This window comes from Pleurodeles waltl, chromosome 6 (genome assembly GCF_031143425.1).
Source record: "Pleurodeles waltl isolate 20211129_DDA chromosome 6, aPleWal1.hap1.20221129, whole genome shotgun sequence".
In the NCBI taxonomy this organism is placed as follows: domain Eukaryota; kingdom Metazoa; phylum Chordata; class Amphibia; order Caudata; family Salamandridae; genus Pleurodeles; species Pleurodeles waltl.
Genome location: NC_090445.1, coordinates 887,884,606 through 887,900,804, shown reverse-complemented (window position 1 = coordinate 887,900,804; position 16,199 = coordinate 887,884,606). Strand labels below are relative to the sequence as shown.

Sequence of the window (16,199 nt, the reverse complement as noted above, 5' to 3'; positions counted from 1 at the left end):
AACGATCCATGTGCAGGTGCCTATGACATTTTGTCTGAAATTTGGAAGTCATCATTAACTACATATTATCAAGTTTTCAAATTTATTTTTATTTCCCTTTTGATGATTTCTTTTGTAAGACTTCATTGCTTCATTGTGCTTGATGCCAAAAGGTATTGTTGAAGGGTAAATAGGGGCTGTTGATCAAAGCAGTGATCATTGCAGTACCACAGGAAGAGAAGGGGCTTGGTTGATTTATTTTTATGATTCAGTGTCGTCTCTGGACTGGGTGTATTTTTACTGGACTCTGCTCATCATTTTTAAATTTGGTTTCCTGTGAATTAATTCCAGAGTTGTTGCAGCACTGAGAAAGTTTTAATAGTTGATTTATGTGAGAGGTCACCCAGGTTTCCTAATTTGGTAATGTCCAGGAAATGGAAGAAGAACAAGGAGGTAGCATCCCAGTTTTCCATTCCTACTCTTTCTTGTCACTTTCCAATTTTTATAGCCACCCTCCTGGTATATTCTAGGCAACCATTTTCTTTCCAATTAGATGTTAGCTTACATATCATCAGAAATGTGGCAGCTGTATTCCTTCTATTTCTAGGGACAGTGTCTATAGGCAAAAGACGAAGCCATATTGAAACTGCTTTTGAGGAGGTTTGCTTTTGTAGGGAAACAGGGACGGATGGGAACCAAAAGCAATCATGGTAAAAATGTTTAAACCAGCTCTGCAACCATCTTCCCCACTCCTTTTCTCTTTCCATCATTTATCTGTCTAATTCCTTCTCTCCTCACTCTCTTCGCCCTCTCTCTCTAATCCTCCTCTATCTTCTCTTTCACTCTCTCCTCTCTCTTTCCTTTTACTCTCTTTCATCCATCTGTATCTTTCTTTCCCTTGTCTCTCTTGCTCTGTCTTTGCTTCTACCCCCACCCCTCTGGCTGCAATAAAGTGACAGATACACCAGTAGCATCCCAGGGACCTCAGCAGTGGACATCCCACTGGGGAAAAGCCCAGTGAAAGGAATGGTCAGTCCAGTCTTGTAGACAAACAATAGCTGTAGAGAAAACATTGCTCATTCAGTAAGGACTGTGATGAGGAGGAAGATGACTCAGAATAATGAACATTACCAGTAAGTATTCGGGCAATTAGCAGGCTAACAGTCGGTCAGACACTTTCGCAGTGTTGCATTTCACCTTGTGGTCTGCAACACTAAATGAGAGGCAAAAGTATTGCTCAATCCCTTAGTTGAAAGTTGTACATTTCTCTGTCTATTATACTCATTTTAATTCAGTGGCTTGGTAAAGGTGTCATGGGACTCATTGCAATCAACGGAAAAGGTCCTCCACCTAGTTGGGTAGTTACAGATAGACATAGTTGGGTACATAGGTCTGTCAAAGACCTGGAGCCTTGGTGTCACTGCACATGCTACCCTATTGATAGCTTTGCCTATTTTTGAATTAAAGAATATCCACCATATCTGCTAGAACTGCATCTTGACGCTAGTGTACTACCAAATCCAATGAGCTCAAGTCTCCCTTATAGAAATTATTTTTAACCACTGAGCAATGGCTTCTACTGGACGCAGCTATGGCATATGGGAGTTTGGACACTGGATTATACATGTCCATCAGAAAAACCAAGGGACATTCTACTAAATGAAAGTGTCAATGGCAACCAGCTAACCACATCAGGTACCATTCTCCAGTTCTAAGGTGCACTGCAACGAACGGGATTTTGCTCCAAACTAGGAAGATTCCTCAAAAATTTCACACAGCAGCAATTATAAGTAATACAATTAATTTGAAAGTAATCTGCTGGATTTTGCAACAGAGCATGAGAATATTTTATAGTATGCCGATATGAAAAGTCTTCACATGCATGTTTTGTGGTGTGGCTAATGAGATATAAAATATTGCCCCAGCTTAACTCCTAAAACCTGGTTCCGAGAAAAAAACTGCATACAATACCATGTCCATTTAAAGGTGAATGGAGTACAAGTATTCCCTTCGATCAACTACATTTCATTGCAAAGCCATGTGGCTTTCTGGAGTTATCAGGCATGGTCAATCATTTTGCAAAGGAGCAGCCATTTTATGAGCCACTTCGTGTTTAAAAGAGGATCTCAGGCAATTCATTCCAGTGAGGATGAATAATATGTTATGCACAGTTCTCTTACGTTCTCAGAATGGTTCTCAAATAGTTCTTTTGTGCTGACGATGGGTTTTGCCCAACAGTCAAGCTACAACAGATTTAATGAATGTGCCAACATTCACTAAAGAATGTTGATGGCCCAGCGTGAGTGCTCAGGCTGTCACAGTATGATTAAAAACCTCTAGTGAAGAGCACCGTCAAAACATTTACAAACAGAAGCTTAAACAATTTAGGGGCCGTGATACAGACAGTGATTGGGACAAATGGATAACAACAAAACAGTGCAATTAAACTGCAAACCATACATTAAGAATTGGAACCGATGGAGACATATGGACATCAGTGGAGATGCCGTACCACAAAGACTGACACCTTGAAACGAAGATTGTTGCTTTTCAAGCATAATAATTAGCTGGGGTAGGAATGAATTCTGTATACTGCTTATGCTGCTCACTCGTAGCAGGGCGGCAGACTCTCCGAGATCCAAGGTCGTGGCAGTGATCAATGTAATTGTCAAAGGAGAGAGAAGTATGGGGATTTTGAGAGACTAAAATGGCTAAAGTTAAGGGATGTTGTTGATTATGAATATGTGAGTTGATGTGCAGTTATCTGTGTAAAGACACAGCAACAAAATGTAAAATATGAATTTAAAGGCCACCAAAGAAAACTTCATATATTATTCCATTATTAAGGATTTGCACTTTTCGTCATTCTGACATGACAAACCACTTTTGTCTAGTCCAGGAGTGTGTCTGTGATTATCGTAAGGTCTGAGGCTTTAATGTAGAATTCCTTATTGAGACAGTGGTCACAGAGGTTTTTGGAAGTCTACTTTTCCATCCGACAACTAATGATGATTGTCATTATCTGGCTCTTTTTTGAGGTTGCTGGTATTTTTAAAGATTTTCAATTCCTGTATCCAAATTCACCCAGGCAAAGATTTTATTCCATAGACCATTCCACAACCAGATACTTTAGAACCGTTTGTGATCATTATTTTTTTTTAGTCTTGGTTGATCTCCTAAATTGTCCACTTTATTCAATGCACTGTGGGTTTTTAAACTTGCTATGGTGCCTAACCCTAATTTTGGATCTCCGCAGAGGTGTAGTTTAAAATTAAAAGCAGGTGCCTTCTCCTTTAAGCTGGGTAATTTGAATCTTTGTCAGGGTGTTCATATTGTATACAGCCTAGGTCCTTAAAAGTTCATTGATGTTCGAGACTGGTATGCCACTGATGGTAGAAGAATGAGAAATAGATAGATAACTGGTGGAAGTGGGTGTATTGGGAAATCTCTCTGTGAATGTTTATAAAAACATTTTTTAAGCAGGTAGTGATGCCAGGGTCCACTGCCTAATGTTAAAAAATGAAAAGAAAACTTTTCATTTTTCTTTTTTAAACGCATCCCGTTTTCCCTTAAGGAAAACGGGCTGCATTAAAAAAAAAAAAGATTCCTTTATTGAAACACAATCGCAGACATGTGATTTTTGTGTTTCCTAATGGGTTGCAAATTGCGACCTACCTTAGTAATATTAATGAGGTAGGTTGAGTTGCGATCCACTTGGAGTCCCTAAATGAGACTCTGAGTTTCATGCATTAATAATAGCGATTATCTAATTGAAATTTGCAGAGAGTCGCAATTAGGTAATCACTGTTCCTAACACTGGCACATCTGGCCCTTAGAAGTACCAACACAGTTAAAAATTTGGAAACACAACACTTTAAAATCCCACTCCAATTTATAAAAATAGAGATTAATTAAATGAACCAAAGAACACCAAAATGACAAAAATCCAATAAGGGGAACTGGAGAGATGAACAGGGTCGGTGTCCAAGGTGGTAACAAAACTGCCCCATGGAAGGACAAACATAAAGCAATTACCAATGATAAAAAAGGATTTTTGAAAGGCAAGCGAATGATAGTGATGGGCGTGCTTTGGGCGTGGTTAAAAGCCCACAGAGAGATTAGAACAGGTCAAATCATTTGCGCACTCGACCTAAAAAACGAAGCCCTGTGTACCTACCAAGGAGATCCCATGAAGGTTCTCATTCTATAGGTGAATCCCTACGGATGAAACGTGACTGTGCCTGGCTGATTCTTGAGCCAGGCAAGACAGGGCTGACACCAGGACAGCAATGGAATTTACCCTGCCTGCAGGGATGGGGGTGGAGGGAGGGGTCAGCAAAGTGTCACTACCCCTAAATAGGCTAAAATCTAACGTCATTGGACTGGCTCCGTCTCAGTAGACTTTGTCCAAGCACCCGAGTCTTTCTGCAGTTAAGTGGCTTTATAATTTAACATCACTATTCTCTTCTAATGGAGGCAACTGCTGTTAATTGCCCAGTACACAATTATACAGGCCTAAACGACAGGGAAGGGAAGGCCAATAAGAACATTTAATGGTAGAAAATATATAGTCAATAAGCTTATTAGCACCCGCTAGCCTTTTGCAAATGCAGACATGGGCCCAGTCACACCTTCATTCAACTCAGTCCGGCTGGCAAATCAGGAAAATAATAGTTGTTAAATCTTGCAGTTTAAGTCTTCTGATGGGTTGGGTCAGTCATAAAACTTCATAACAGGAACTAAAATAATTCGACATGTAACAAAAAGCCCAAAAGTGCAGCTTTTCAAAGTGTGTTAATATTCAAATAAGTGGAACCCGGTGGAAGTAACTGAATACAGGTGCGTGAACTAGAGGCCCAGTGTGATACCTCATGTGCGCTTTGTTGTCATTAGTGATTTCGATGGGAGGATGAGTATCAGATAATGTACTCAATGCTTACTGACCTATTTTAATTTTTGGGCAACCTTGCTTACAGGCTAGGAGCAAACAGAGTCTACACATCTTTGTAGTTCAAGCAGCCAGATGGAACTTGCGTGCCTGCACGTTAGGTTGTGCATAGCAGTGCGCAAGTGCTGCTTTTCCAACATGCTGGTATGAATCTGGGCTTTTAACCACGCCCACCGCACGCCCATCACTTTCACTCGTTCATGGGCTTGCCTTTAAAAAATGTGTTCTTTCGGTTGGTAACTGCTTTACGTTTGTCCCTCCTTATGGCAGTTTTGTTACCGCCTTGGGGACCGACCCTGTTACATGGATAATTGCACGTTTGCCGATAACTTTGACTGTAAGCAAACTTCTTTTTTCTTTTGTGTGTCTCCTTCACGCTCACGGCGGCGCTTTGAATAGGCTTGCTCATGTCAATTGTTTTATTTTTTATTTTCAGTTTGTGTGGCAAGAAAAGTCCAGTTAGTAATGTACAACACTAATAGCTCTAACGTGAGCAAACGCGAGACCCATTGCATTTCAAATGCTTGTTTTTCGTTGAAACTTAGTGACAGTAGCATGAACATGACAATTGTCTGTGCATTTTTCTTTTGTGTAGGCGGGCATCCCTGCAAGCATTACTTTTTTCAGCCCATCCGGTGTCAAATTCTGTCTGGGACATATACAGGCACTCTCTGGTGACTCTATCAATCACATTAAGGTAATGTATGGGGTCAAATAGTCAATAAGAGGTTTTGGAATATGTGCTTGCTGCTGAGATCTGTATACAACCTGTATGCCGGCATTTCCAAATTTCAAAGCTTTTTCACTGCCTTCCATCTTCAAAAGATTAATAACATGCATCCCATTGAATAATGGGATTGTAAATGTTCTCCGGATACAACCCAACCATAGTATTTAAGCTGTGCACATGAACACATTGCGACTAACGTAGCTTTGTACTTCACTGTATATTTTTGCTGCGTAGTGAAACAATGGGCATGTAGTTAGTCACCCCAGCTGTAATTCTCTCTTTGTACTGTAAAAAAACAAGGCAGCATTTTTATCTCAATGTGTTTTTTTTTTTGCATTGGAAAAAAAGGATTACAAATGTAACTTTCTCCAAAAAGTACCTATTCTGTATAATCAGTTTGTTATATAATGACGTAGACTTACATATATCTATCATAAAAGTTCAAAAGGTATATATTTTAGAAGACAAAAAATGGATCCTCCTTGCAAAAGTAAACCTAGTAGATATAGCTTTTATTTTGTTGAACATGGGAAGTGTTCTGAGACATTCCTTAAATTACCTCTTAGAGTTAATGCACGAAGGCCACTTCCTAGACTTAAAAGCTGAAAAGGAAGTTACTGGTGGTTCAGCAGTGAAGGTCATTACCTCTATAAGGTCACTCAGAGATGGGATTCTCAACCCTGGTGTCATCTACTTGTTCCTCGTAAAGGTACATGTTTGCACATTGCTCTGTGTATGGTTGAGTTACATCTGTGCCGATCAGGGGGCCTGGTTCTTGTTTCACTCAGACACTTCATAACATGTCTCTACGCTTGGGCTTTTGCCCTCAGGTGCGTGTTGATGGTAGCTCGGTTAAGAAGCTATCAACATTATGGAAATTAAGCTCTATTTGCTGAATACTTCAAGTGCTTAGGTCCCACTGTTAGCAGACATATATCTGCAACCAGTAACCCTTTATGCTTCAGCTGAAAGAGATCCCCTAGTACACCTTTATTAAGGTCTTCTGAGTTATGCTTTTTATCTAGAGTTCTCAAAGGGGTTCAGAGGGTTGTGAAATGCCCAACTACTCTTAAAACAAAGGCAAGGAAGGTTCTTCATTTGGAGGAGTTTGAGTTTCCAGAGTCTTCATGTTCCTCTGGCCTTTTCCCTTATTAAAAAGTGGAGCGTTTCTAGGGTCAGTTCCCCAGTGATGACTTTGTTCAGCCACTGAGTCCTCCATCTTTTGGGATCATGGTATAGTCTCCGGGAAAATAACTGATCAGGGCTGGATTTATTCTTGAAGTGCTCACTAAGGTCGGCATTTTAGCCTCATCTGCTTTGGGTTTGGTTACATTAAAAGCACCCCAGCTCGCCCACACTACTATACACTACTGTACATTGCTAAGCAGAAGCATCGCTGTGATGGTATCCGTCCACAGTGTTTTCAGATACTTTGTGATCTCTGAGCCCTCCCAAGTAGATCCTCCAGCAGCTAACAACCCCCCGCAGCTATGTTAGTGGCTCAGGCTCCAACACCTAATCCACTTCAGGTATCTCATTATCATCTCCTGCACGAGCAGAGACTAGAGACCACAGCCAGTGCCTTCCAGGAGTCTGCCCTGATCCACTTACTACTATATTCTGATCTAGGCAAATCTGGAATTATCCAGTTTTCCTTCTGAGCCTGAAATATTAGGCTACGCTGTGGTCAACATAGTTGACATTGTCCAAGCTATGTAGGCTTCTAAACCATGGGCAATCAAATCATTGCCCAAGAGACATCCAACACACTGCGTCTCTCACACATTTATTAACAATGGTTGCTTGTCATTGATTTCGACCTCCACTCTGGCAGTCAGATACTCCAGGTCTTTCCACTGGCCTCCAAACCTTTGCCATTGGCACCAGTGAGAGACTGCTCTAGTCTGAGATACTTACTCTCAACCATTGTTCTGTTAGCTCCTGCATCTCTCAGAACAGGATCCTTCCTCCTGTTGATAATAGCTTCTAACACCAACCTCATCATGTTTGAGTGACTATACTTCCATCTCACTAAGGTGAATAGCCACTAGAATGAGGGAAACTGGGCTCTCTCAGATCCCTTCACCCCCAGTTAACACACCCACTATCATAGGTGCAGCAGGTACAGGGTCTTTCATGTGACAGTCTAGCTTATTGTGCCACCTAAAGCACATAATAAATTTGGGCTTGGAATAATTTTCCCGCCCTCGCTTATCCATGTGGTATTCCAGACTTGAATCCAACTGCCTTTCTGATTGTGTCCCCCCTTGAAACCTTTGAAATTTCCCAAACCTCTACCCTCCAGGTTGCAGCTAGATTGTTAAGAGCTTCTCACTCATCTTACCTTAGAGCCATGCTGCTCCAGCTGTTGTGAACCCCATGAGCTAATCACGTGTCAGCAAACACTGCAAGTTTCTCTGGATCTTTCTCTGTCAGATCTCACAAATATTGCCTAAGTTGGTTAAAGCACCCCTCCTTGAGTCTCATTGTCACTATCAATGTGTTAAGGGCATGACAGTCATTGGCCTTCATCCCTCCGTCGCCGACTCATTCCTATTTTGCAACACACCATCTGCTCTCTTGGATTCTTTAAACATCTGAAGATAGTGTGCAGACTTCAGCCCAGAATGCTTCACCACAGCTTTCTTTATTGGCCTGTAGTTCCTTTGCCCAGCCACGAGCATCCTTCCAATTACTGCAATACCTTATTTGAGCAGATAGTTCATTAAAGTGGCTGCCTTCAAGGCTGGACTGGCTTTTTATTTAATCTGACATTTCCTCGGTTGGCTGGAGCCATTGGAGGCCGATTTTGGCAGCATTGATAGAGAGTGATTGAGAGGGGGAGAAGAGGGACTGAGAGAGAGCAAAAAATCAGATAGGGAGAAGTGAGAGATGAGAAGAAACAAAGGATTGATGGAAACTGAAAGCCTAAGGAGAGAAAGGGATCCGGCAGATTTGAGCATTTCTTCAAAAGCTGCTTTTGGTTCACCAATCCAGGCCTGCCTTAGACACCGTTCAATGCCTGATGTCTGATGACATAGACTAACAAAAGTCTGGACACATCTATGAAATCACAGAACACAGTACGCTGCCACCATCACTCCATGTACTAAACCCATGGCAGGGATAGTAGTCCATTGTCAATACAAGAAGGGCATGCTTTGTGTACCCTTGTAGGTCACAGGGCAGGTCCAGCAGTTCACTTATGTCATGTGACAAGTCTAGGACTTTTCACACAAATGACAATAATGAGAGGCTAGGGACAAAAAACAAAAACCTTTATACCACATATTGATGTTCAGGCACTTAGTGTAAGAAAACAAAACTGTACACCATGCAAGGGACATTTCCATCTCAAGAGTTATCTATTATTGTTATTACTATTATGTACTCATATCTTTATCATTATTTTTTTTGCATTGTTTTTATTACTTGTGTCTTTATATTGTCTTTGTTGGTTTGTTGACATGAACACATGGCTTTTTTTTAGCTTGTTCTGGCATCTTTGTAACAGTCTACAATTCATAACTCCATCTTATCCCTGGATTCCTCATACTATTTGTCACCATACACCCCTTTTGATTTATACTGTCCAACATCTGCTTCCCCTTACTTGATCTCCTGTGGCTTGATTTCCTCACTTATTTCCTCCTTGTCAAGCACCTTTGGTCAGCTGTCAACTACTCCATTTTAGATAGGTCATCACAGTCACAAGGCTCCTTTCTCAATCCCTAAATTGAACTTTTCTGACACATTTACCACCTTTAGACAGTCTTAGAGTAGTGTACATCGCTAAAAAAAAGGGAGCCAACATAAGAGATTAAACAATTCAATAGATATATTGTGTCAAAGCAGTAACTTCTCAATGCAGAAGAACACAGCAGTCTCAGCACATTTGTGTGCACATAATCATTATGCGGCTGACACTTCCAACGAGTTTCGGTCTTGAACTGGACATTGGTCGTAGTTAGGAGCACCCACCAGCCCACTCTGTTTAAACAAACCATATCATCAAATTGACAATATAAAAAACGGACCACATAAGTGCATCAATTTACATAAAAACGTGGCAGCCATCTTTAAATACCATATCATACATATATACGAAGGACATATTACATTAATCGCATGTTAACTGTCAGAAAAATCCCCAAATAAATATATCATATGACATTCAGTTATTACCCTTGCCCCCGTACTCGAGAAATACCATTTCTGTCATATAATTATTTTGCATGTATTAATCTTAATATACTCGAATATAACACTTTTTATGCAATAGCTATTGTTCAACATGTCAAATAACCAATCTAGACCAAGTAGCCTAACAATCAACTGAAATAAAAGTACCAACAATTTCTACAATTTTTGACAAGCACGCAACAAACAAACAAAAATAATTAATATACATATCTTGTGGTGTCTACATTGGTATTGCCCTACTCCTCCATCTGGCTGTCACTATTCTATTTCAAGTAGTCTGGTCCTGTAGTAACAAAAATTATGAAAATGAATTACTAAAAACATAAACAAGGCAACGCCCTGAATGCAAAAGAGAAATTTAAACAAAGACATGCAGTTCAGTATCGATATTCAAATCTCTTGATTCTAATGAATCAACTTTTAAAATATACCGTGCCTCCAGTCTTCTGAGGATTTTTTTCTCTATGACCCCTATCCACGCGTCCCCCCACCCTGGGTTCTTTGGAACACAATCGATCACTGAATATGGTAACAGTCCTGTGTTTCCCTGGTGTGTCTTCCAGAAATGCCTCGCTCTGGGGTTACTATTGTCTTTGTTGTTGATAGCCCTGAAGTATTGTAAAACCCTTTTGTGTGCCTGTAAATTGTCCTCCCAATGAATATTTTATCACATGCACATTTCAACTTATACTGCATATTCAGTAGGGCAATACCAGTGTGCTGGGAGTGCCGTTTTCTTCGAGAGAAGTTACTACTTTGATTTACGAGTGTGTGGGGCGTCACGCTGTCAGGAGCACCAGGGACAATTAGGTGCACGCCATCACATCCATTTGCGGAGATGTATTTATGTGCATGAATGTCTGTAAGTATGTTGTGTGCATCTGAGCATGCACTGTACAGAAGTCAAGCCACTTAGCGTTGCCATTGTTGTAGAAGTTGAGAGTAAAAGGTTGTTATTATTCTTTTTGTAATGAAAAGCATACCTAAAAAAAGATTGAATTTGTTATTATGTTTTGTTAATCCGCCTTTAAAACATGCTATGTCTCCTGGCACTGACAGCTTGTCGTTTGTACTCAACAGTGGAGCGGAAAATACTTGATCACCATCATTAGACCTCACTAACGCTACTGGGAGCAAAGACTGATGGTATCCAAGGAACACTTCATAATTAGACAACAATAAAAAAGCAGAGAGAATATTGTGACAAACCTACTGAAGGAGAAACAAGGGTGAAGTCAATGTTTCCTTGAGGACCTAATGTGCTCTATAAAGATTAATGAAGCACTATATTCCTTAGTGAGCGCAAACAAGAGTAGATATATTGCAAAATAGATTATTTTTGTCTCAAATCTACCCAGTGTTGTCTAAATCTGGGCAACGGATCTTCATCAAGATAAATTTAGGTATGTCCTTAGCAGTCTAAACTTGGATTAGTCAATCAATATGCTCATTTCAATTGAAACTGTATAAAACCAGCTAAAAGGATAAAGCAAAATAAGTACATTACAAACTATCCCACTGTACAACTTAGGAATGCATCATCTTGCATTCAGAAAATGTTCAAAGTGTAAGGCTAAAAAAGGCCTGTTTCAGTGCTAAAATCTCATCTAACATGATGTTCCTATGCCTAATAGCTGAGACTGAAGTACCCCAAACCCTAACACCGTAACATACAGAATTATAGAAGGCTAACGATGAACGGATGGGCATCAGATTGACAACAATAGTGATGCTCAAGTTGTCTATGAAGTCACTCAGAATTGCAAGCTCATTAACATCCCCATTATTCACATTTCACCCATCTGTAATTTGTGTTGTATATTCTCCTCCTGCCCTTAGATCATCTGCCCCTGCTTCTAACCTGTAAGCAAAAGTAGATAAGTAATTGAGGAAATGCATACAATATATATAAAAAGTATAAAAATGGCCTCCTGCTACCCACCCTCACCTCCATCCCTACCACTCTCTGAATATTCCCTTCCATGTCCATCTCCATCTCCTAATGTAAAAGAAAAACAGAAAAAAACGGGCTTTCTGCCACCCACACCCACCCCACCAACTGCCCATGTTTTCCACGCCTCCTTATTCAATATTGTGGACCATAATACCTTACTAACCCACCCCTCTCAGTCAACCTCTTCCCCCTGCTGAAAATGAAGCAAAAGTAACCTGTTGTCCTGCCATGCACCTGCCCCACTGCAGATTCCTCATCTTTTGAATACTCTACCAGGCGTTGGACTGGATCTGGAAATTTTAAAACAGTACCCTTGTGCGCAGGTAGGTGGCATTGTGCAGCTGCGCACATCTGGACATGATGTTTGAACCTGGATGCAAGTGTCACCTAAGCATGCTGAGGTCAGTTCCTTTCTTTCTGTGCTATCAGATGTGGACCCAGAGCTTCCCCACGTCTCACCTAAGGCAAAATTTTACAAACTTCTTCAAAATGTACCTGAGAATTCCAGTTTACAAGGGACAGTGTCGCCCCCTAAAACTACAAAGTTCATCCCTTGTAGGGATTGTCACAAACAAATGTCTGTAACAGATCCCCACTGGTTTTGTCTCTGGTACTTGAGGTTGGGCCCTGACTCCAAGGCCTTGTAGTCATTGTGCCTCGATGAATCCGAAGGCCACCTGGGACTGTGAGGCAAAGCTGGATGTCACCAAACACGATAGACTCCGTGCCGTGACTGGTCGTAGGGAATGTCCCGATCTCGTTCCCAAAGTCGTTCATCACGGTCAAAGACATCTGGTAAGTCCAAAAAGAAGCACAACGAATCCAAGCAAACTCATCCCGTTCCCACCATTCTCAAACTTCTGAAAAGGTGCAAGGGCATAACCTTTCCTCTGGTTTTGCTGCAGAACTCTTGTCTCCTTCGGATCGGATTCTGACTCTCATCCTGGGACAACCCCCGTTTCTGGAACCTTTGGTGAAACTGTAGCAAACTTAGGAATTCTGTAACTCCATTCTGAAGGCTGATTGATTCTGCTGCACCAGTTGGAATCTTTGAGACTGATTAGAGGCCCACACCGGCTTCTGTTCTCACATCGGTCCTGATGACCCAAGCCAACAGCACCATGGAGCACCGATACTGACTCCGTTGATGAAGCGCAACCTATAGTGCTTACTGACTCTGGTTCGACTTCAATAGAGGCCACACCCTGATGTCTATGGGCTGCACCCTTCTGGCATCCTATCAGACACTAACACCATGCCCTTGCCTGAAAGATGGATGCAGATTATTTTTAATCTTTTTAGCACTGATTCTGACAGTGATCACTTTGATGAAGAGGATAAGTACACTGAGGACAACTAATATGATGAGCGTCAAAATGCAAGTGCGCTGGATACTTTTACAGACACTGGGCTGGTCTCTCCACCTGGGCCTGCTACTGATTAAAGTGCCTCCTTCACAGTGGTGATGAGAAGGGTGGCCGAGGTCCGTGACCTCCAGTCGCCCACTATGGAGGTGAAAACTAATGTACTCACAGAAGCCTTCCAACCCGGACAGAACACTACAGAACCCCTATCCCTTTTTAAAGAGGCCCTTACTGACACACTTCTAGAGACATGGGCAAACACATGCTACAGGCCACCGGTGAATAGGTACAGTGAGGCGCTTTTGCCCTGTCTTGGGTGATCCGGCTTTCTTACCACAGCACCCTACCTCAGAAAATTTAGTGGTGCAGGCATCCACCAGCAGAGTCAACCTCAATGCCTTCTGTACCACTCTACTCGATAGAGCAGTGGTTCCCAACCTTTTGGCTTCTGTGGACCCCCTCTTTATCATTACTGGATCACAGAGACCTCCACTAAGTATTATTGGATTCTGGGGGCCCCCCACTGAGTCATTACTGAAAGCTGGGGACCTAATCTGTTAATATTATTTAATTTTCTAAGCAGTCGTGGACCCCCTGAGGAGGTTTCGCGGATCCCCTGGGTCCTCGGACCACAGACTGGGAACCACTGGGATAGAGAATTACAATTTGCTGTGGGCTGGATGCCACACAGTCTCTTGGTCGGGTGATAGGCACCAGTGTGACGCTTCGAAGACATACCTAGATGAGATCTACAGGCTTCTCTGGTGAGATCCAGACCTCCTAATGAACATGCCCTTGGATTGCTCTCACCTATTCGAGCTCCTTAAAGACAATACAGCCACAGTGCACTCCTTGAGCCTTTTTCCCACAGCACATCAGTTTTGCCAGTAATTTTGCTCCCTAAGTGGCTATGGTAGAGGCATTCAGTACAGCCAGCAAATGCCCATTCAGCCAGCTCAGCAGAACATGCAGCCCTTTTGAGGCCATGGCACGCAAAAACAGCAAGGGCAAGGAGCAACCCCGTCCCCTGCAGATTTCTCACCTCTACCCCCAGCTGTTGCAGCCATAAAACCTCCTTAGTGGGTCATTCCAGACACACAGTCACAATGTCAGAGGCAGGATGCAGCATTTTCTCCTTCAGGCTGGCAATCATTCATTTTGGACAAGTGGGTACTTTAAATTGTGCAGTGGTTATGTCCTTCTCTTTCCTTTCCTTCCACCCCACTACACCTTCCACCATCTACGGGATAGCTGATGGAGGACCATCTGTCCATTTAACAGCAGGAAGTTCAGGCCCTTCTGGCCAAAGGAACCATAGGAACGTGTTTCATCAGAAATGGGAACTTGCTGCTTCTCCCGCTACTTCCTGGTGTGAAGAGGTATTCATCCTATTTTAGACCTTCGCCCTTTCAATGCCTTTTTGAGAAATGACAAATTCAAAATGCTCATCCTAACCCAGGTCTTGTCAGTCCTTGATACTGGATGGTAGTGTTGGACCTGCAGGATGTTTATCTCCATAGCCCCGTCCTGTTGGCTCACATGAGTTACCTGCAGTTAATGGTGGGTCAACAGCACTTTCAGTTTGCTTTTCTTCCCACTGCCCCGTGTGAGTTTCTGAAAGTAAAGTCAGGGGCACCAATTTTACCCAACCTCAATGACGGAGGCCCTCATTATGACCCTGGCGGACGGCGGTATTATGGAGAAAAGTAGTGCAAACAGGCTGGCAGTACTTTTCCCCATAATATGACATTGGCGGTTTGGCTCAAGCCAAACTTCTAATGTACCAACTCCATCCGCCACGGTGGTAACAGCCACTGGGCTGGAGACTTCAGTCTCCAGCCAGGCTGCCGTCACTAGCCCGCCCGTGGGATTATGACCCCGCCTACCGTCATGGTTTTCGTGACTTCCTTGCCGCCACGAAAACCATGGCCGTAGGCACTATCAGTGATGGGGAATCCCTTCGATGTCACTGATATGGGTCTTCCCTGCCCCCCTCCCCAGATTCCTCCCACCTCCCCTCACCAGATCCACCCCCCAACATACATGCACCTTCACACACCATCACACACACTCATACACACACTTATAGCCACATGCACCCACGCATGCATTCATCCACCCACACATCCAAACAAGCACACACGCATTCACACAACATACACACAGTCACACATCCATACATGCACACACATACCACACGCAAAGCACAGCCGCATTCACGAACACACAAACATACACACACCCCCAACTCCCCCTCCCCTGTCGGAGCACCCAACTTACCTGATTTCAGGGGATACTTCAGCAGGAGACGGATGGGGCACTGCTGCCAGCAGCATCGTCCGCCAACAGAACACCACCAGACCGTATCATGGGTCATGATACGGTCTGCGGCAGTTTACTGGCGTGGTGCTGCTGCTGGCAGCAGCGCTAACTTACCACATCCGCCGCCATGACCATAGCCGGAATTCTGACATCCTTCTGGTGGTATTCCGGCTACAGTCATAATATGGCGGTTGGCTGGTAGCCACGGCGATGGTCTTTTGGCGGCCTTCTCCGTGGCGGTAGGTGGTTTTTACCGCCAATGTCATAATGAGGGCCTGAGTGTTGAAGGTGGACTCACCCCAGGCAGTCATTACCCACCTCCGGACTACTGCAAACCTCTTGCCATCTTTGGGGTTCACTAGCAACATGCCAAAGTCACACCTGACAGACGTTCCCTTTCACTTGAGCTATTCTGGGCACAGTGCAGTTTTGTGTTTTTCCCACCGCGGAGAGTCAAGGACATTTGGGCTATGATCTCAAAATTGGCAAGTTGACAGTTTGTGTTGACATGCTGTGCACACAATACTTCCAGCTTCATCTCTACAATGAGGAGTATGTTATGCTACATGCAGTCTTACGTGGCTGAAGCATCAGTAGGCCACACTATGCCTACTCAAGGCATTGGAAGGAGGTGGCTGCATCTCACCATCCTACTCTAAAGCCGCACTCGGCCATCCCTAAGCAGCAGGAGAGCAACCA

The 16,199-nt window shown here is 42.9% G+C and overlaps 1 protein-coding gene across 10 annotated transcripts in view; it reads left to right on the top strand.

The window, feature by feature from the left end:
* The window catches only part of UROS (uroporphyrinogen III synthase), a 450,422-nt gene that overhangs the window by 433,246 nt on the left and 977 nt on the right, over positions 1–16,199 (top strand). For all 10 annotated transcript variants that reach the window (XM_069239701.1, XM_069239705.1, XM_069239706.1 and 7 more), the window contains one exon: positions 5,523–5,624. In XM_069239701.1, the coding sequence (XP_069095802.1) occupies positions 5,523–5,624 (102 nt within the window). The remainder of the gene's footprint in view (positions 1–5,522; positions 5,625–16,199) is intronic.